Genomic DNA, 21888 nt, shown 5'->3' with positions numbered 1-21888 from the left:
CTAATGGAAATGAAATGTGGAAGTAAAAAAAAATCTTTCTGATTTCCCGGTCCACCACTATTGTAACTGAGTGCTGCCATAAGGAAATGTCCATTAAAAGTACAAAACAATAGACAAATGTATGCTATGTATGAAGGTTATTATTTCAGATTATATATCCATGTCTTCATTTGAAAGATGTAAAGAATCTTAAATCACCTCAATGGAATTGATATTTTCTCGGAAACTTGCTTATACTATAAGCTTGTTAAATAATTCCACAAAAAACAACAAAGCTTTTGAGTACAATCAAAATGAGGAAATTTTACCATGATAAAAATTATTTAACCATTTAATCAGAATAAATGATTGCTGTTTTGCACTGTATATGTTATGCCTGCTTTATTATACAAATGACTTGTTATAACTGCTGTATGTTTACTTTCTGTAAATTACAGCTTATTTACAAGAAATCACATCAGTATTCAATCATAGCCTATTTCACGGTGAGTGGCTGTTTTGAATATTTGTATAATAGCCTGAAAGAAACATCAGACCTACAGGTATTTATCTCCAGATTAGGCATTAGTCTTTTCCTAAAAATGTTCAAATAGCCAAAATATCTTATCTAAGGCTATATATCAAGTGGTCTCAGGTTTTGCAGTGTATAAATCTTCTACAAATTTATTTCACCTACACACATTGTAAATCAGTTTCTCCATTCTTAGAAGAAAACAAACACTAAAGGCAGTAATTTGTCTCCTCTGTGAGTATCAATTTTACGGATACATGAAATTTTTCTTCAGTCTGGGGCTTTAATAGCTTCCCTCAGATGAACTCTCTTTTATTTATTTCCTTTACATCCTATATACACCTGTACATCTATATATCTATTTCTATATAGCTGTGAACATGTATATATAAATATGTATATAAGCCTGGAAGTATAAGCCATAGCTGGGAGTTGCTTAAGAATGAGGAATTTCTATTCTCATAGATTTTGCAACCCAGAAAAGGGCATATTTTAAGGTATCATAGTTAACATGAAAGTATAAATGAAAGCAGTAAGTACAGAAATACTCTTAATGAAGAACAAATTATGCAATCGAGAGAAACAGAAGATAGTGTTTTAGGTGATCCCAATGAAAGTAAACAAGATGTGCAAAGAATGCCATGGCCAGTAACAGGAAAAACTATATGATGATATAATGCTAAGCAATTATCATAAATTAAAAAATAAAAGGTCTGCTCTAAGGAGCCTGCCAACAAGATCTTCATAAGTAGATTCGAAAGTAAACCAGTCTTTATTAGAAGCATGAAGCTTAGATGAAAGCTGTCTGATTGCCTTCTGAGAGGAATTTAAATGGAACATAATTTAATGGAATTACTTTTCTGCAGTCCCAGAGTTCTCTTTATTTCTATATCTTAAGCAAGAATTTGAAAGGACATATATAATCCTTCCAGATGATTGAAACTCTGTTAAAGTAGGGTATAATGAGAAGCAGTCTGTAACAGACTTTTGCAAATGACTGATTTTTCATTCTTCTGGCATTTAACACAAAACAAAACAAAGAAAAAGAAGAATGACAAAACCTCACTTCATATTTACTTTAGTCTAAAATGAAAATATTCAAGAGAAGGAATAGTTGAAAAAATTAATTCTGAGGTTAATGACACATTGTGAGCTTTCATTGAACTTTAAGAAAAGAATGACATAAAAAGCATAAATGGTAAGTAGCTAAATTAATTTCAAATAGAAAAGTTGCAGGCTTACTTTTTAAAATGTCGAATAAGTGATTTTGAGGGGGGGGGACTTTGATTGACTAAACTAATACAGCAAAACTTGCAATAATTCACAAAACGCTAGACTATCAATACATTATCTTTGTCTGTAACGTTAGATGTTTCAGAAGACAATTTAGCTTTCTCATCAAGAAAAGTATAGAAATAATCAGTTGTACTCAGCAGCTGATTGTGATTGCTAAAAAATGCCGGTGAAAATGCAGAAAAACCCAGTATTGTGTCATGTGATAGACATAATAGGTCTTAGTAAAGAGCAAAGAAATGCTATACCAGGTGACCTACAATCTATCATGCAGATAATTCAGCCAACAGTGGAGGCACTGGGAGAAGTCTGGCTACAGCATTTTGAAGCTATGTGTGATTCTGAGATGAGAGCTCTGGGGAAGCTCACCCAATGCTGCTTTCCTTCTTGTACATCCAGCCCTGGTCTGTACTGGGAGGTCTGTCTATTAAATGAACCAGTGTGCTTCTCTTCCTTGCTGAGAATGTGCTCTGACATCAGTAAGTGGAATAAGCTGCATTTGGAATTCCCAAGGACATGTTTCTATTTCTCACACATATAGTAACAGGAAATGCTATGATTTTTGTATCATTCATTTGGAGAGCCTAGCAACTTGAGTCTCATTCTGTCCTCTTATTCATTGTTGCTCATTCCTTTGCCCCAAATTATACCCCATCTCTATTTGGCATTTTTGATGTCCGTGCAATTGAAATGCTTCCATTGTGTTTAGTGATTTATTTAATATTCATTTTCCACATTTTAAGATCACCAGACATGACTGTAAAAATGTGTCTAGATACTTGTTTGCGCAAACTAAGAGAAAGAACAAAAGACACTGAGTAAGAAACCATGAGCTGCCACTAAAAGCCTGACCATGATATGACCACACTGAACTGCAACTCACTTCTGATCAGGAGAGGCATTTTGCATGCTACTCCACTACAACACCTTACATTTATACAAGTGTTCTTGGTTGGCCATGTGTTGCTGAGCCAGGGGCCATTTTGCCACACGAAAAGTGGAACATGCAGCTTCTCAGCCTTGGTTCAGAACCAGTGTGAGGGTGTTGCACTGTATTACTCCACCATGGCCATGGTGGGACAGCATGCAGAGAGAACTGAGAAGACAGTCCCTGTTCATTTGCATTCCTTTACCACACCAGCTCAAAACCAAGAGGTCTTCAGCTACAGTCTTCTGGTTTCATGCAACATTAATAGCCTTTTGAATACTTTTTTGTCCAAGAATAATCTTTCATTTTGTTGTTCAGACTACATGATCTAATGCAAAAGACATATTAGAAAAATTTTGATGATGTTTTCCCAGAGTACTTATGGAGGCTAGATGCCTCTATATAGATCATCAAACTGCCTGTTTGATGATTATATCAGATTGCATTGCATTATTTGCTATCCTTCTGTGCAGACTACCAGATTGTCTTTAAAGGCAAAACACTTTCTGAATTACTTTTACTTGAATACTCTACAAAGAATGCATACTTCACATTTTCTCATTTCTTCTGCTCATATCGAGTTCTTTATTTAAAGGTGTGTCCTGATAACACAAATTGCTGATCTAAGTGGATTTCTTAATTCAGAGTCATGACACTTTGCCATTTTTCAGTTGTCAGCAGTTTAAACTGCTGATATTCTGGAGAGTAAACAGAACAGCAACATGGTTTATTGCTGTTTTGTTTCTCTTCCTGAATCTGTTGTTTATGAAGTACTTTCAGGAATACACCCTGATATCTGCACTCTAATTGCCTACTGTGCTGCTTATTGGGTGTTCAGCATGATTTTCTGACTTTCTGACTAACAGCAGCCCAAATATACAAAGGGCCTGACAACCCTACATCACTGGCAGAGTCTGGAAAATGGAACTGTCACTACTCTAAGAGTCCTCTAACATCTAAGCCTTGTTTGATAAAAACTGTTATGGCTTATAACCATCTGCCAAGCAGAATAAAAACATGCCAACCCTTATCAGCACAGTTAAAGAGGCTAAAGGGTTCATGTTCACTCCTCATTTCTAGGAATGTGACAGTCTCAAGAAATATAATTAGCCGTTGTCTATCCCCCAAATACTGAAGGTTAAATATATATGTTTATCAAGGACTTTTTATACCATGATAAAACCTATGTATTTCCATATATGGGTCATGTATAGTGGGTATAAGTTACATATCACTGTATGCTTTTGTATATGAGCCAGCGAAAGGAAAACAACTTTGCAGAAGACAGTTGCTGGTAATAGCTCTCCTCTATGGACACAGGCCAGAGGCATGGGGAATCTGTTGATGTCAATGCCAGCCTGAGCTTAACTATAAATTTTAAAAGTTTATTTCAAAGCACCCATATAAATATCTCAAGCACGTGGAATGGAAGCTCATACCAGGGCAAACAAGTGTCTAGCTGACCAGGCAACGCACAGATTGAACAAGGGCTCAAGTGGCCCCACCAGCTTCCCTTTTATAGATTTCTGCAACATCCATGCCTTCTTACAACGACTTTCTTCTCACTGCTCCTTCCATTGAAGGTTCAGCAACATCCCAAATATCAGAGCGTGTGCTGTGACTGTGGCTCCATGTCATGCAGTCTTTGAACTACCAAAGAACCCCATTTTAAGGGCTCCATTTTTTAACTTTAACACACCTCTGAGATACAAAACATCTGCTCAGTCCAGTTTTTCATGGAAGAGGTTAACATCTGGCATTTTCAAAGCACTGGCACCTTGGTGATGAACTGCGAGCACTGAAGTAAATGTGTTGTCCTCATCTCTGACACATGTCCATGAGGTCTTACTGTAAGATCACAAGGCCTTACTGTCAGAACAGCAAAGCTGAAGTACTCAGTCCAGAAAAGTCATTTTCTCTGATTGGGAACAAAAAGCGTCTTGCTACTAGCACACCGCAGAGCAAATTCCACTGTTTCAAAGCATGTTTCTGACACTGTTTCTGTTTATTGTTTATGGTCACTAACTCAAACTACCTCCTGTAACCGGTTCTGTAATCAGCACACTGTCACCAGCGCCTGTGACATACCTAGCTGCTCTCATTCCTCCGAAACATGAAGTGCAAAAGGATGAAGTAAAAGCTGAGTTTACATTTGTGAGCCACAAAATCTGCTCTCAGTCATCTCATCCTGATCCTATCACTGCTCACATATCTCCTCCCTCCTCCCCCGCTGTAAGTACACAAACAAACCACAGCAGTCCCTCTGGCAGGTCACACCCATTGTGCAGCTCCACTGCCCTGCTCTGAATCCTTCCAAAGCCACGATAATAAAAGTAACAGCTCCAGCAGAGTAAATGAGAAGCACTCGATCTAACAGACAGGCAACAACAGCAAAGGAAAATGAAATGAGTTAAAATAGCCTCTCCTCCAGCCCTCCGCTGTGGTTTGCCTCGGGCTTTTGGGTCAAAATAAAAATGTGAACTGTAACCATGTAGTTGGTGCTTAATTTTCTGTCTCAGCAGCCTGTCTCTGGCATATCTGAGGCTCACTTGGAGCTTGCAGCACTAGCAGCCCTGCCAGAGGAAATACCAGCCATGGCTCAGTGCATGGCCCCGCTACTCTGACTGACACACTGCTTGGCTCTGGAATGGAACGCACTGAGGTACAGCACAGCCTCAGAGTGCTGGCTCTGACTTAGCAGCAAAATAAAAGGCTTCGGCATTCTTCAGGTCTGGGGACCGCAACGGTAGACCCATATTCTTTTCTTTTAGCTGCTCTTTATCTTGCCTCATTAGAGCAGTGCAAACAGCTCCTGCTGTAGGCGTAACACCGAAGTAACATGACACAGAAGCAAAACACTGAAGAAATACTTAGAAGCGACACCAATTCATTATGCAAATGATACAGCTAATTACCATTATTGATTACAGTCCCTTGTGAATCTTAAAGCATGCTTATTTCAATGCCCTTCTCACCTGCCAGACGTCTGTCTCGCGTGTTTTTCCAGATAACATCCAAGGCTCTAGCAGTGGAGTCCCTGATATGATCACTGAACGATCTTCTCAGAGGGGCTTTTGCAGGGTGATTCATAATGCAGATCGATCACTCATCTGCAGGTGAACAGCTGCAGCTTGGCCCCAGGAGAAAGGGCATCCTTTGCTCTGGGCTTTGTCTGAATTTCTCTCCAGCAGGCAGGCAGGTTACTTCATGGAATTTTTTGTCAGCCCTACGCAGCTTTCCCTTGAAGAGTCAGGCATTGCAGTTCTCACTGCGGATGCAGGAAAGCTTAGACTGCAGCCAGCCTACTGGAAAGCTGCCAAAATCTTACATCTGGAACAGTTTACAAATGAGCTAACGATACAGTCATTTAGATTTGGAGCTTTATTTGTGGATATCTATAGGATTCTAGCTTCCTGTTTAATCAAATAACTTACTGGACACATACTTGCGTGCTCATTTATTAGGATAATATTTCTCTGCTTAACTGATATTTCAGGTAATCTTTCGTGTTTTGACAGGAAAAAGGTAAATTATAGGAAAGAGCTATAGTTATGTTAAATATCTGTGGTTCTGGCATTTTACATTTTAATCACATTTTTCCAGCATATCACCCTATTTGTGGCACAAAATTGGGCCTGATTCTCATTATGTAGTACTTTATGCAGTAATGAAGGGATAGACATGCAAAATCTGGAGAAAAAGTAGGAAGACAAAAAAAGGGCACTGGGCATCTGCATCTCTGTCAAAGATAAGATTCTGTTTGTAAGTTTATGCATGTAGATCAGATGAATAGTCACCATAAAAAGCCATTTGCCCTTGCTTATTTTGACCTTTTTAATTGATTACTGTCCTGTGACTTCCCTGAGGGAAGAAGAAAGGAAAAAGAGGGTAGACGAGATTCTTTTTTCCTTCCTAATATGTATGAGATGCCTGTCCTAACGTGTGAAGAGGTGAGAGATCCCACCCTGAAAACCTAATTCCATTTGACATCAATGAGAGAAAGGACTGTAGAATAAAGTTGTCTTCCTGTTAATTCAAGGTGAAGTCCTTTATTTTTACAGCAGCAACTGCAGCTTAAAGTTGGATACCATTATTTTCTTGTGAAGGGTTATGTTTTCATTAAACTGATTGATTAACTTCTCACAAGGTTGGCAAACACTGATTAAAGTTCAGAATAGCGAGTTCCAGCCTGTGGATTTACATTCCCTATCAACTCATTCTTAATAACAAAAATGTTTTTTTCTTTTAATTCTGTAATAGGTAATTTATTTCACATTTTCTTACTTATTGCAGCTTTTTTGTGCCTTCTTAGTTACCTGTGTTTTTGCTAGTCCTCATTTCCTCTAAGACAAATCATGATCTTATTTTGCAAGTGTAAAGAATGTACATGATCTGAAACTGTAACTAAGAACCCTCTTATCAGCTGCTTAGTGCAGATCACAGTTTCTTCCCATCTAGACCTTTGTCTTTCATCTTTGCAGAGTATCTGCCAATACTAATATCATAAGCACATCTTTGAACAAAACTAATAGCGTCAAGGGATCTCCAGAGTTTGCAATTACTTTCTCCATTATACCCCTCCTACTTTTTGAGGCCTGATGGGGAAAGAAGCAGCCAACTCTCTGGAGAAATTACACACTCTTGAAATACATTTTTATTTTATATTTTCTATTCTGGCAAAATGTCCTTGTACAGTAAGTGACAATGCTTGCATAAGCAAATAAAGATATTATGGCCACAATGTAATCTGTCTACTTAGAAACTTAGAAAGCAAAGACAACATGCTCAGGTGACACCTGTTATTGCTTCTGTTAGTGACTAGCTCAGAAGAGTACTTGGTTCATTTTTAAATGAGGATGCAATAAACTGGAGGAAAAGCATGATCTAAATCTGAAACTCAATAGGTATAGCTGTATTTCAGTTGAATACCACTGTCAGAGGACAACAGAAGGCAATGAGGAGCAACTAAAAGCCTTCTAAGAAGCCCTTCTTCATCTACATAAGCAGCAATGCATCCCACAAAGAGTGAATTTATACAATTAAAAAAAACGGTACCCAGTTTCTGACACATCTCAAGAGGGGTTACTTTGAAAAAAGTCTCCCTGTGTCTCATGGAATGAGTGAATCCTCATTAACAGCTCACTGGTGAATTAGCAGGTTACATCTTCTGACTCAGCTTCAAATAAAAGCAGCTAAGCTCCCCATGCTCTGAGACTGCTTGGAGATATGAACCAAAGGGAAGTGTTGGAAGACTCTTGTCAAAACATACTCCTGATCCAGATTAAGATGACAGTAAAAACACCTTCAAGAGTATTCATTTTAGTAGCTAAGCCCACTGAAGAGCTGCTCTGAAAGTATTGCCTCCTATTTTATAGCACAGATGTGGATGCTGGTGGTATGGCTATAGAGGTTGAGCTTTCCCTCTGATATTTCATTACGATTTGTTGCTGTGTGACAGATGGAAGCAGACAGGCAGTCTGACACAATAGCATCTGTCATGATATTGTGTGTGAAGCAAAGGTGTGGAATTGAATTTCTTTGTGGGGAAAAACTGTCACTCATTGACATTCACTGATGCTTGTTGAACATTCATGGAGACCAAACAGTGAATGTGAGCACAGAGAGGTGGTGTGTTCCACCAGTGGCGATGGTGGGAAAGACATGCCACATTCTGTATAGCCATGCACAGCTGTCAAACGATGAAATGAAGTGTCTCAATCAGCTCATCTGCAAGAATCAGTGGATTACAACCAGAGAACTCTGTATGGAGTTTAACATTGGGTCAGTGCACTGGAAACGACGGTGTCAATGTTGGAATATCACACAGTTTGTGCCAAGTGGGTCCCATGATTTTTCACACAGGAGCTGAAAGAACCAATGTGAGTCTGAAGGTGATAGTTTCCTGGATTACATCATTACTGGTGATTAGATGTGTTGTCACTGCTATGAGCTGGAGTCAAAGTGGCAGTCCATGAATTGGTGACATGTGAATTCCCCATCAAAGAAAAAGTTCAAGACACAGCAGGGAAAGTGATGTCTTTTGGGATAGGAGTGGTGTTATCCTTCTAAACTGGGTCAAACAATCACCTCTGCAATGCTGACTAAACTGAAAGCTCAAACTGCCAGAGTGAGGCCAGAGAAGAAGACAACTTTTATCTTGCAACATGATAATGCCTGGCCCCATATCAGTTTGAAGATCTTGTAATACATTATGAATCTTGTCTGGAATATCATACTACACCCAATGTATAGTCCAGATTTGATGCTTTCTGACTTCAATCTGTTCAGGCCGACTAAAGATAGTCTGTGTGAGCAACATTTTCCTAGCAATGATGCCATCATAGCATTTACAAAACAGTGGGTCAGCTCCACTGATGCAGATTTTTAAGAGCATGTCATGCAGACTCTTTTTCATTGTTGGTGAAAATGTATAGCTAATGGTGGTGACTATGCTGAAAAATAGTTTTGTAGTTGAGAATTCACTCCATCAAACAGTGCTACTGTGCTCTTTGTATCTGTTGTAGATTCCATGGAAATAAATAAGAGGCATTACTTTCAGAGCAACCTATGTATATTGCAGATTAGGGTTTAATTCTTTGAGAACTTTTGTGGGTTCTATTACATACATCAGCATGTTGTAGCTCAAAATATTTAAAATTGTCTGTACAACCAATGAAAAAGACCTGAAAGATCGAGTCCAACCACGACCTAACCAAACTGCCCTAACAATCCTCCACTAAATCGTCTCCTTGAAAACCACAACCAGTTTTTAAGCACATCCAGGGACTGTGACTAAGCTACCTCTCTGGGGAGCCTTTTCCAGTGCTTAACAACTCTTTCTGTAAAGAAGTTTTTCCTGATATCCAAACTAAACTTACCCTGGCATAACTTAAGGCAATTTCCCCTTGTCCTGTCACCTCTCACCAGTGAGAAAAGAACAACCCTGCTCTTATCGTAAGCACTTTTCAGAAATTGGAGGAGAGCAATAAGATCTCCCCACAGCCTCCTTTTCCCCAGACTACACAACCCCAGTCCCTTTAGTCTCTCCTCATAGGGCACATTCTCCAAGCCCCTCACAAGCCTTGTTGCCCTTCTTTGGGCCTGCTCTGGCACCTCAGTGTCCTTTCTGTACTGAGGTGCCCAAAACTGAACACAGTACTCGAGGTGAGGCCTCACCAGTGCCGAGTACAGGGGCAGGATGACTTCCCTAGTCCTTCTCACCACACCATTCCTGATCCAAGTCAGGATGCCATTGGCCTTCTTGGCCACCTGCACACACTGCTGGCTCATATTCAGCTGACTGTCCATCCATACACCAAGGTCCCTTTCCATTAGGCAGCTTTCCAGCCATTCTTTCCCAAGTGTGCAGGGTTGCCTGGGGTTGTTGTGACCAAAACACAGGACCTGACACTTGGCCCTATTGAAACTCATACAGTTAACCTTGGATAACAGTCCTAAATGGACTGGAAAAATTTCAAAATAACCCAAAAAAAGGGAAAAGAGCAGTGAAGATAAACTGTAACAAGTCAGAGGAAGATGACTAAGGGAATCTGAGAAGTTTGTTGCTACTTCACATGGATAACCTAGGAATTTAATTATATGTCAGAAAATTCTTAATGAACCATATACCTGAAAACAATTAGATATAAATAGGCTAAAGGTATAGGTAGAAAATAAAAGGCCATTCATTTTAGAAAAGATTGATGGATATAGCAGGGAAGATAGCTAAAACGATATTTGTACAGTCAAAGAAGGAAATTTGAGATGCATGACATTCAATATGGTCATAAAATAAGCTGAGAGATTGCTGTACAATATGAAAGCCTAAAACAACTTTTAAATCCTGTCAGAAGGATGCATCAAAGTAGAGCTGCATCTCAGTCTGTATTGTTGCATTATTTAAGGAACACCCCTTGTGGAACAATACACTCAGTTTTGGTCTGGACCTCTTGATATCGAAAGATGCTGAAATGAAATCCACAAAACTATATACTCTTGGGTACCAGCAGTTGGTGGCAGAATGGCCATGAGGGCAGGGAGTCTTAGTTCTACACTGGAAAACAAGTACACATAGAGGAAAGCTGACAAGCTGCCCCCGCTGCTGTGCTGTTATCCAACAATGCCTTCCAGACTGCATTCCCAAATGTGACTCTGTCTTTGGAGAAAAGCTACTGAAACTGCTCAATGCCAGATTCTGTTCAAATAATAACTGCCTATCTAGAGATTTTTTCCCTTCAGCTCAGAAATATTCCCTCTCTCCTCACAAATACAGCTGTTTGTAGGGAGATATCTGCCCAAATCACATGCCTGTAATAAACTTAGGCCTGTTTGGGTGGAAAAGCTTACCCCATTACTCTTGTGATCTTATGCTAACAGCCTGAACTGAGAGAGGATGTCACTGGTGCCAAGTATACATGTACAGATCTTGGCTAGTGAATCTCTGATGGAGGTCAACATGAAGGTATTAGATTAATTTACGATGAAAACTGTTAATCCAAGCAGTTAAACTGAAGCACTGGGAATGACATGAAAGAAGAAAGGTTTTAATGGTGAAGTTGACAGAGTGGCAAAGAAAAAGCATTCACAGGAAATGGCTAGAAGTCAGGCTGTTATATTCCAGAAAGTACAGGGGAATATCTGGAAAACAAATATCCTCATTTAGCTGAGAAATGTCTTATGCACCCTGCTGCATGTCACATCCAAAATTCAGTTATCTGTACACAAGTACAACAACAAAATACATGTAGAAATAAGCAAGGTTCTAATCCCACAACTAGCATCTATGTAAAATGTATGATACAGCTCTACCTTTTTGTCTGGAAATTCAAGACCAACAGCAGTCACAGATTTTTTAATTGAGTAGTGCTTATGGTGATCATAGTACAGTCAATACTCCAACTATCCTACTGAATTACTTTTTACTTGATGAAATAAAATGTAAAATATAAAGAAATATTAACAGTCAAAAGGTAAACTGAATGGGCCAGAAAAGATATGTGCTGGATTGAAAATAATATGAAGGGAATCTGAAGGAGAGTGATCTGTTGCTGACAAGAGAGGAATGTGTTAGCCAGTGTTTGGGGGATGAAGGCCTGGTGGAGGAAGATGGCACAACACATAAGCAGAGAAGCATGTGTGCCTGAGAACAGCTTCTGTAGAATTTCAGAGGCAAATATTTATACAGACAGAATCCTACCTGCTTTCTGGCTCTCCAGCCAGTATGGCTGCACCACTGCTTACAGTACAGCATCCTCTTCTCACTCAGCCCAGTTTGCCTCTAGACTGCAGCCACCAGGCTGCTTCCACTTTTCAGGAATCTCTTTGGAAGTGGTTTTCATAATAAAGACAAAGTTGTGCCTTTCTAATTTTGTTCTTGAGGCTGGATCTAAGTTGTAAAAAGCTGTTCATTGTTCTTAAACACATCATCCACAGACCAACTGAGGCCATAAGACACAACTGAAGCCAAAATATCTTACAACTTAACAGTTCAATCTAGAGGATCTTAGCTTGCCAAACATACTTCTCTGTCTTTGCTCTTTTAGTGGTTCTGACATTACTTTAGTCTGCAAAAATAATATTAAAAATCCTTTCTCCTTCATAGGGCAAAGAGCAGATGAAGATGCATCAGCTACTGGCGGGCGAACTGGGATGGTGACCTCATCTTTGAGTTTTGGCAACATCCAGTTTCTAGGAAGTAAGCAGTTGTGCAAGCCTTACACTCCTCAGATTTGTTCAGAGTGTATCAACTTCTCCTTCTATGTGTTTATGAATGGGCAGATTCTTACGTTTATCTCTGGTTCATCTATGAAATTCTGGCCTCTTGAGTCTGGAAGGATGTATGCTTCCAAAATATGCATAGCCAGAGTCATGCCATTTTTTAAGCATGTTACCAGTTCGAGTGTTTCTGTAACTTCAGTACTGCCTGTAACAAATGATATGGAAATTCAGACCATCTTTCTTGGGTGGTCTGTACAGCTTCCCTGAACTGAACCATGAAACCAGCTTTTCCCATGCTACAGAATCAAAAATATAAAGCCACAACTCTCTGAAAATATCACAAAACAAAAGAGTGATCAAGAATCCAAATTTTGGGTCTAATAAAAACTCCTGCTGGGCACGTGTCATTGTTTTATTTCTCAGCAGATGTTTCCAAATGCTATCTAGGAGACCAAACTGGGAAAGAAGCCCTCTGAATTTGGGCTTTTACATATATTGCTTTTCAAAAGAAAATCTAGTACTGCAACATATACAATATCTAGGAGATCTGATACACATTAGATCTTTGTACAAGCAGCAGTTACCCATCAGAGCAGACTATAAAGATTTAGAAAAATTTCTACAGAAAGATATGCAAATAAAATATATTTTCTTGAAACAGAAGTTTCTTTCAAGAGAAGTTTGATAAATCTCAGTAAAATGCTCCATATGACGAAGACACATCTTTGCTCAGTTTCCCCTATTTTTTTCTTTAGATTTTTTTCTTCCATCAGAGAAGGCAAAAATATTTAGAAATTTCATTTAGCATGTAGACATCTTTTTGTAAGGATGGAAACTGCTGGGCAACTTATCTGTCTCATGTGCAACTTGTCTGTGCTCAGCTTTCCCCATGCCTTCTTAGGGAGCAGACAAGGCAACAGGACACATGTGGGAGCCTGTCATCCTAATTTCCTCCCCCCATCATTGGTAGGAGGAGGGAGGTATGCAATACTATGGTATTTCCAAACAGAAATTTTAATGAAATGAAGCATTAAAATGTCAGAAGTATTTTCATCATTTCTTATGCTAGGAGTGAAAATCAGCATGTTATGGAAGCCCAGGCCTCTGGACACAGAAGAAAGGATGGAAGGGGAGAAGAAAGAAAGACAGCAAGGAAATGAGTTTAGGGATTATAGTGGAGAACATTCTTCTGTCCTCCCATGCTTCAGCTTTCTACTTGGTGCTGATGGAAAACTCTAGGATTCTTTCTTGCATCAAGAGACACTGCATGTTACAAATGAAAGTTAAAATGAAATTTAGTTGCTGAAGGAAGAAAGAGTTGAACAGACTGCATGCCTTTCTACTCAACACATTTGATTTTTCTGCTGATTTGAGCATGATGTTATCTTCTTTGCACCTTCTACATTTCTTTTCCTCCTTTCCAAGCACCCATACAAGATACTTCTCACTGCTGTTTTTCTCTTTTGCCTTCTAAATCCTGCTCTACCATGATTAGTACAGTGTCCTCCCCATCCCGGTCCTGGCAGAGCCCCTCCATCATTTGGTCCATCATGACCTCTAGTTCCTATTAATGGCTGCTCTGCTCTGTGTTGCTCCCTCCACTCTTGTTGAGGTGGGTGAGTGTTTCCTACCAGTGGGAGCATTGCTGCGCTGGATGTGACAGGTGGGAGTGCCCTGAGCTCACTTAGAGCTGCATCTGAAATAAAAGCAAATGTTTGGGTGGTGCTTACTGCAAAGGTTCTGACAATGGGAGAATACAGCTCACACTCCTATTGCATGTGCAACCAAGATATTTGGCTCTCAGAACAGTGCTCTGTGCCATGTGTCAACACCCTGTAGTTAACCTTTGAGTAGCCTAAGAGCTAAATGGATGTTGTCTGGAGACAAGATAATAAACCATACAACTGTTAGTTTCCTGAGCTGCCTCCCTGGACAGGACCGCACACTGCTTGCTTCTCCAGGGCAGCAGAGTCATGAGGAAGCCCTTAGACAACTTGCTCTTCTCCAGGTGGCAGTCATCTGTATGCACTGCTTTTGTAAACCATACAGGTTTTGTACCCTCATACCATGGTCCAGACCTGTATTTTTGAACAACAGGTATGTTTGAATAGTTGGGAAGGAAATGCCCCAAATCCACCTACACCAGCAACAGTCCATGATGCTGACCACGACTATCATCAGTCTTGCCATCATGGATTTTTCAGTGTCTAAACAATTAGACTTATTTTGTTGAAACACTGAGATCTTGTCAAAATATCCACCATAATTATCTTTTGTTGTCCTACAAGTACATACTGGTAGTTCTATGAAAACTTGGTAGAGTAGCTTAAGTCTTCCATTATACTTCTATGAGTTTCAAATTGAAAACGATCCCAAATAAACACTATTTAAAAGTGCTGTTCTATTAAACAGTCTTATTGTGATTTTTGTTGTAGTTTCCATGGAAACAAATATAAGGAATTACTTTTGGAGTGAAATTATATAATGAACTTAACAGTGTGATTAGGGCCCTGCTTTACAAACAATCCTATGAGCTTAATTGAACTCTTCTGCACTTCAAAGTGTAGGCTTATCTGGCCATTTCTGGACTGTGATTTCACTATTACTGTATGCTCCAAAAATAGTAAATATTCCAATGCAGGAAAACAGAAAACATTTCTAACCACAGCAATAAATACAAAATAATATGAAATTACTGAATAACATGAAAGAAAATACACATATGCATTGTACATAGTTCCATATTAATATCACTTTTTTAAATGTAACTAGTTACAACCTACCCTTATGTTATCAGAAAATCCAGCCCTGTTCCTGGTGCCAACTGTTTTTTTAAATACTGTATATTATTGAGATAAAATAGTACATTTAATGACCACTGTGCCACAGTTTAAGATTCAGATCAGAAAGGAAGTATTAAAACCTCATTGTATTTAGCCATATGCGAGGCATCTGCCCTAGGAGATTCATGTAGGTATTACTCTATAGGGGTGTTCAAACACCTCCAGTTACCTGACTAAGGTGCCAATATGGAATAGCAGATGTCAATAGGCTGTGAACAAGGACAAGTTTTCAGCATTAGCCATCTGTTACGCCTTACCAAAGCAAAATAGTATCAAATAGCATTGTTTCTTCCTCCATCACAGTGATCTGAGATGCAAATGGGCCATACTACGATATCTTTTTGCCAGCTGAGTAACGCATTACAGCTTGAGTGGTCCCATAGCGGGTTTAGGACAGGATGATAAAGTCTCACGGAACAAGATACATGAGCTAAGGTACTCCTTTCTTTCCCTTGAAAATGAAAATATATCAGTATGCATAATACTGATAATACTGATAATGCAATAATAATAGCAAATCATGGATTCCACAAAAAGAAAAAAATAGAATAAGAGCCCAGATAGCTCAATACTTCCCAAAAAAATCCTTATTGCTATTCCCTATTATAATTGGTCTCTGTAGTCTTCCTTCACAATTAGCTGTTTTTATTGCTGATCTTATGTTTTTGTTTCTTTTTTCTGTTCACATCTACTGCGTCATATGAAGTTAGTGAGCTCCCTGGGTTAAATGATTTCCTGTTTAGAGATCCCTTGCACAAAATAATACAATATAAAAAAGATGTAAAAGCAATAAAAATCAATCAGCTGGTCTGCAGTTACCAACACAAATACTGATTGTGAATAAAGCCAATTACCTTGTAAAACACAGTTCAATAAGTTTAAAGTTCTGTAGCAGCAGCAGCTGGCTGGTGTCTGGGTGCATAGCACAGGGAGTGTTATGCGAGCCAGATTCATCTCAGCCAGGGGGTAAGTGGGGAGGTGTTTCAGGCTGCAGATGAAGATCATCCCAAGCAGAGTGATCAGAGATGCAAGAAACTTTAAACCAAAGAAAAAGTCCCAGTGCTTGCAGGGTAAGATGGAAAAGTCTCATTCTTGAGAAGATTTAGTGAGGTTTAGGGGACTCAGGTAAGACTTCTTCCTTAGTGCTGCCCTGTGTAACATGTTTTGTTAAGTGATGGAAAGAGACTGAGCTGTTCTCCTCACTTCTCATTCCTGCTGCTGCCACTGCGGCACTGTGAAACATGATCTCTGCAGAAGCTGTTTATCATGTGGAGACAGGCAGAATGTAACCCTGCTTGAACATTTACGGCTTCTAGGATAGAGAAAATGGGAGAAAGATCAGAGAACTTAGGAAGTGAGGAAGTAGGATCCCAATTGAATCTAAGCTTTCTGATATGCACTATGCAGACTCTCAGTAGATTTTGAGATTTCACTACTTGAGCATTGAGTTTGCACAGTTTGGGAATGGTAATTTTGCTCAAATTTTTATGCAAGATAGGAGATTTATTTTTGACACTGTCTCAGTTCCTCGGACTTCTTAGTTCAGCTACTTCTATGCCATGCTTTGTTTGTGACATAAGTTCTTTGACATACTTTGTGTGTTTATTTTAAATCCAGTTCTTAGAGGAAAGTGAAAGAAAAATATGCTAGTTTCCCAATAACTATCATATTATGATTTGGTACAGGAATTTGCTCTTTTGCAGAGGTAGACCTTTTTCCTTCTATCTGAAAGTCTATTTGGCATAACAATTGACAAGCCACTGAGAAACTATTTCACAGTGCTGAGCAGCATTGGATGCTGGCTGCCAACAAAGCAGAAGATTTTCTCACCTGGGATACGTACAGCCTGGGAACTCTTTGCAAGCACAGTCCTGGGCTGCTGCCAGCCCTCCACAGGGTTACAAGCAAGAGAACTCATCTCATCTGGGCTTTTACCACCACCAGTGTTTCATCTCACTGCAGGGTGGAAATCATCAAATTTAATACAGCCTGAGAAAGTTGTGCTGGGGTTGGTATGCACAGATTTGTGAAACGGAAGCAGGAAGATAAAGAGAGAGGCAATGGAAGGAGAGGGCCTCTCCTGTATATGTTAGCTACCGTAGTTCTATTTGCATGACTCCATTTCACAATTAAAATTCTGCTGCTACATAGCTGATGAGAGCTTTTCTCTCTCTGCTCTGCTGGATATGAACTGCTCTGGTGGATGTGAATAAGCTATTTTAAACGGCTGTCCTCTTTGCTCTGAACAGATCACACATTCTTGGGGTCTTTTTTTACTGTAGATTTTCTTTTCAGGGCATTGGCTGCAATTCTATTATTATTTAAAAAATGAATAGATACTTCTGTATCTATACCAAAATGAAGTGTTGCATGTTACTTTGGTGGACATTTTTCTTCTGGGGTTTGTTATTTCAACTGATGCCTTGCAGTAATTGCTGATTGAGAGTTCTAATGCCTAATCTTTCAGAGATAAAGAATCTAATGTTTCACTTCACCTTTTGTAAGCTTAATGTATCACAGACACAAGTTAAAGCTTTGTGGGTAGTGTCAAACATAGTTATCCTGAAGATTAAAGCAGTCATCATATTGACAGAAAGATACATTTTGTTATCCATAACAAAGCTTTTGTGAATAATGAATGTACTCAGTATACCTCAAACACTTACGGAGGAAATATAAAACTGCAGCTAATATTCTTATTAGATATGAATGTTTCCTACTTAGTCCATGAGGTTAACGCCACTATTAAATGAGGTTTTAATGACACAGTCTGGTTTGCTATTCTAGGAGTTGGATTTCTTTCCAACTTTCCTTAATTTACTTCACAGCTAATCAGATAAATTTGCTTCTGCATACACTTTGTTGTTCTTGCTGGCATCTGGTTTCAGACAAGGCATATCTACACTCTGCAGCATCACATGGAAGGTTTAAGTTACTGCATTGGCACTGTGGGCTGTCTAAGGAAGAATAGCAAGCCATGTAACATTTCTTCTTTACTATTCCTGATATTTTAATCATAATACTAATTAATTTTTTTTGTTCATTTATTAATAGAAATAACAACAATTTACTTTCTCATTACGTTCATAATGAACAAGCAAATATATTCCATTTGGTGCAAATGAATCCCTTCACAAATGCAGCATGTAGTTTTAGCCTTTCCAGTACCACAAAGATGTCAACAAGCTTTGAAGGAATTCAGATAACAGCAACATAAATGATTAAGGGGCTGGAGAATTTGATTTATGAAGAAAGATTAAAACATGCTCTGCTAAGCCAAATGACAGCTTGTAACGCAAGGGAGAGTAACGATAACAGCCTAAAGTATTTGAAGCATGAACACACCAAGAAAACGGTGGAAGTGTTAAAGTTTCAAAATACTGAACTTACAATGAAGAGTGCTGTGTTTTCCTATACAGAGCTCCACAAAATAAGATACATGACTACAAAATCAAGGGGGAAAAAAGGGGCAAAAGGGAAACAGAGGGATGCACTTATCAGCTATGGCACAAATATTCAACAAAGGAAGTATTTAAACATTCAAGTTATCAAAATTAAAATTGAAAGAGTAAGATATAATATGCTAAAAAAACAGAAAATAGTACTATAGAAAGCACGTATCAGTATAACAGTTCATTCTACCTTTAGAAAGAACTGACACTGAAAGTAAGCTTGCTTTGTTCAGTAAGTTTCACAACTTCTTGATGACCTTCTATCCCTTTACATAATATTCCAGCTGGTGGAAAGTGACCTGTTATTCAGATGACAAATTTGTCATATTGAAACTTCAGGTGAACACCTGAAATGGGGTTAGATAGGGTACCCTCTAACCCTAGATCTCAGTACTCACATAGTAGTGTGTGTTTATGGGCCAGCGTGTTTATGGTTAAATGCAGATATTCCTTGTGCAGAATAAACCACAGAAAAAGAAAACAGATACCCACTGCATGCTTTTTCATGGATTGAATGAGCTCAGCTCTAATGGCACATATTGGTAGCTTTCTGAAAGCACTGCTATGGAATGAATGTGTCTTCAGGTGACATCTGTAGGGAAAGCCAGGAGATTTTTCCTTAGTCAGAGATGCACTTCAACAGTGTTTGTGTAAGGAATGAGATTAAAGGGAAATATTAAAGTCCTTCTAAATCAATGGTATTTTTACAAGGATAATGACAAGTTTTTCAAACCAAGTATATTTTTAGTCAAATACTAGAAGAGATTACATGCACAAGCCAAAATAAAATACTTCTTTAAGTACAATGAATATTTACACCATTGTTTATATGAGAAAATGTACTCTCATACAGGTATACTTCTGTACTCTTGTACAAACTGCTACAAACTACAAACTGCTTGTTTGATGATAATGAATCAGATAATGAAGCAGAGCTTGGCTAACTGGACATAAAATTCATAAATGAAATGGAAATATATTTTTAAAGGTCAAAACTTAAATTTACATTTTTTAAGAAAGCACATATGGAAATCTAGGATTTAACGTAAGGTCTTTGACATTAAAAATGATTTGAAAGGCTCTGTTCCCACAGAGTCATGACAGCTCTGAGTTTCAATTAATGGGATTAGAGTCAGCTACATAATTAACCTCATTTCAGCTGGAATAACCTAATTCTTTGTTGTTAAAAACCTAAAATACAAATAGCAAGACTATTCCTCTCTGAAAAATTTCAGTATCTGGAATATAACATGAATAAATACCAAATTTGTGCAGATAGAATTAAAAGTGATCTTGAATTTTAATTGAACTTTTAAAGAAAATACCAGTTATGGTCTTATCAGATACTGAAGACTAATTTAGAAACACGTGAGTTAGATCAAGAGTTTTCATTAGTCTCCACCTAGGGAATACCCCCCCTCTACTCTGCTCTTCCCCCTCTACTCTGTTCTTGTGAAGCCCTGTCTAGAGTACTGTGACCAGGTCTGGAGCCCCCAATACAAGAAGAACAGGGAGCTGTTGGAGAGGGTCCAGAGGAGAGCCACGAAGATGATCAGATGACAGGAGCACTTTCCCTATAAGGACAGACTGAGGGAGCTGGGCTTGTTCAGCCTGGAGAAAAGAAGGCTGCAGGGTGACTTCACTGCAGCCTTTCAATACCTAAAGAGAGCCTACAGACAGGAGGGGAATCAACTCTTTGAAAGGGTTGATAACTGCAGGAGAAGGGAAAATGGCTTCAAGTTGAGGGAGGGAAGATTTAGGTTGGATGTCAAGGAGAAATTCTTTCCAGAGAAAGTGGTGAGGTGCTAGAACAGGCTGCCCAGAGAAGTTGTGGATTCCCTGTCCCTGGAGGTGTTCAAGGCCAGATTGGACGGGGCCCTTGGCAGCCTTGTCCCCATCAAACGGGGAGGTTGGTGGCCCTGCATGTGGCAGGGGAGCTGGAGACTCATGATCCTTGAGGTCCCTTCCAACCCAGGCCATTCTGTGATTCTGTGAATACAAACCCCTTTTTAAAGCTTACCAAGTTTTGGAGGAAAGAAGACTACTGAAAAAGTCTTTATGCTTTCAGCCTGAGATCTTTATGGGCATCTGTGCACATGTTCTTGCTACACTTTCTTCAGTAAAGTACTACAAATGACCAACAAAAACATAGAATATATATTGTTCTCATATATATATATCACAAAAATTCTCTATATATTTTGACCCTGAGCAGCCATGTCCTTTTTTTCTAGGAGGCAATGCAAAGTAAACTTAAATATATGTCATACTATATCTTTACTATTTTAACAAGAAATTCTGGGTTATCTCCTGCTTTCTGACTATCATAATTCCTTAAAATCCTTCCATACAATGTCCTATTCACTTGTTATGTCTATACTCATGTTTGTTGCAATGTTTTATGTTCCACAGAAAATTAGATGGTTTTGTGTCATTTTATGGAGGAGGGACTTTTTCTAACTTTCATACTGTTGCCCATGTGTAAAGGTAAGAATTAACGTGTGTAATGCAGTGAGAATCGTGGACATATTTGAAGTTGCACTATTCTGTTTATCAATGAAAATCATTCCATAAAAGGAGATCTCAGAAAAAATAGTGGGAATAGAATGTGCAGGAAGACACTGGAATTGTGTATGCCCACAAAATCTAGCAAGCTTGTAATGACTTTAGGTGAATACTGCTGGCCCTTGCCTAAAAACCAACATGCTGGATTCCTCTTTGACAAAAAAAAAGATAACTGAAAATGGTGTTCTGCATTACTGTATACATGTGCTATCCTTATAAGCAGGGCTTCTTCTTCACTGAGGTTACATGATCTTGATACTCCTAGCAGGAAAAAAAAGATGGTAGCAATGGGGGCTTCTGTTCGGAACAGAGAGCCTTAGCAAGAAGAGGAAGGACTAGATCGTGGTAATGTATCAACAGTCTATGTAAATATATGATTTGCATAGAGCTTATGTGACATATTTTTGAAAATGTTAAATGCTCTAAAGAAAATTTAGTCCAGTCAGGAAAGTTCAGGGTACTCGTGCAATGGACGTTGCACAGCTGAGAGAGTCCCAAATAGAGGCAGAAATGAGGTGAGTCATGTGCCTTGTATCAGGGAAGTCCAGATAGGGATGGCTACGTGGAGGATATCTCATG

At 38.9% G+C, this 21888-nt stretch overlaps 1 protein-coding gene across 6 annotated transcripts in view; it reads right to left on the bottom strand.

Annotated features, from left to right (window-relative positions):
* Positions 1-21888, bottom strand: part of DLC1 (DLC1 Rho GTPase activating protein) — a 310261-nt gene that overhangs the window by 88687 nt on the left and 199686 nt on the right. The window contains exon 1 of one of the 6 annotated variants that reach the window (XM_048941138.1): positions 5708-6033. The exons of the other annotated variants lie outside the window; for them this stretch is intronic. Within the exon in view, the coding sequence (XP_048797095.1) occupies positions 5708-5822 (115 nt within the window). The 5' untranslated portion in view covers positions 5823-6033. Of the gene's footprint in view, positions 1-5707; positions 6034-21888 lie in introns of those variants that run through there. 6 annotated transcript variants of the gene reach the window in all.

The sequence above is a fragment of the Lagopus muta genome, chromosome 4, assembly GCF_023343835.1.
Source record: "Lagopus muta isolate bLagMut1 chromosome 4, bLagMut1 primary, whole genome shotgun sequence".
NCBI classification, from domain to species: Eukaryota; Metazoa; Chordata; class Aves; order Galliformes; family Phasianidae; genus Lagopus; species Lagopus muta.
Note: the sequence above shows the minus strand (reverse complement) of the source record. Positions and strands in the feature narration are given on the sequence as shown.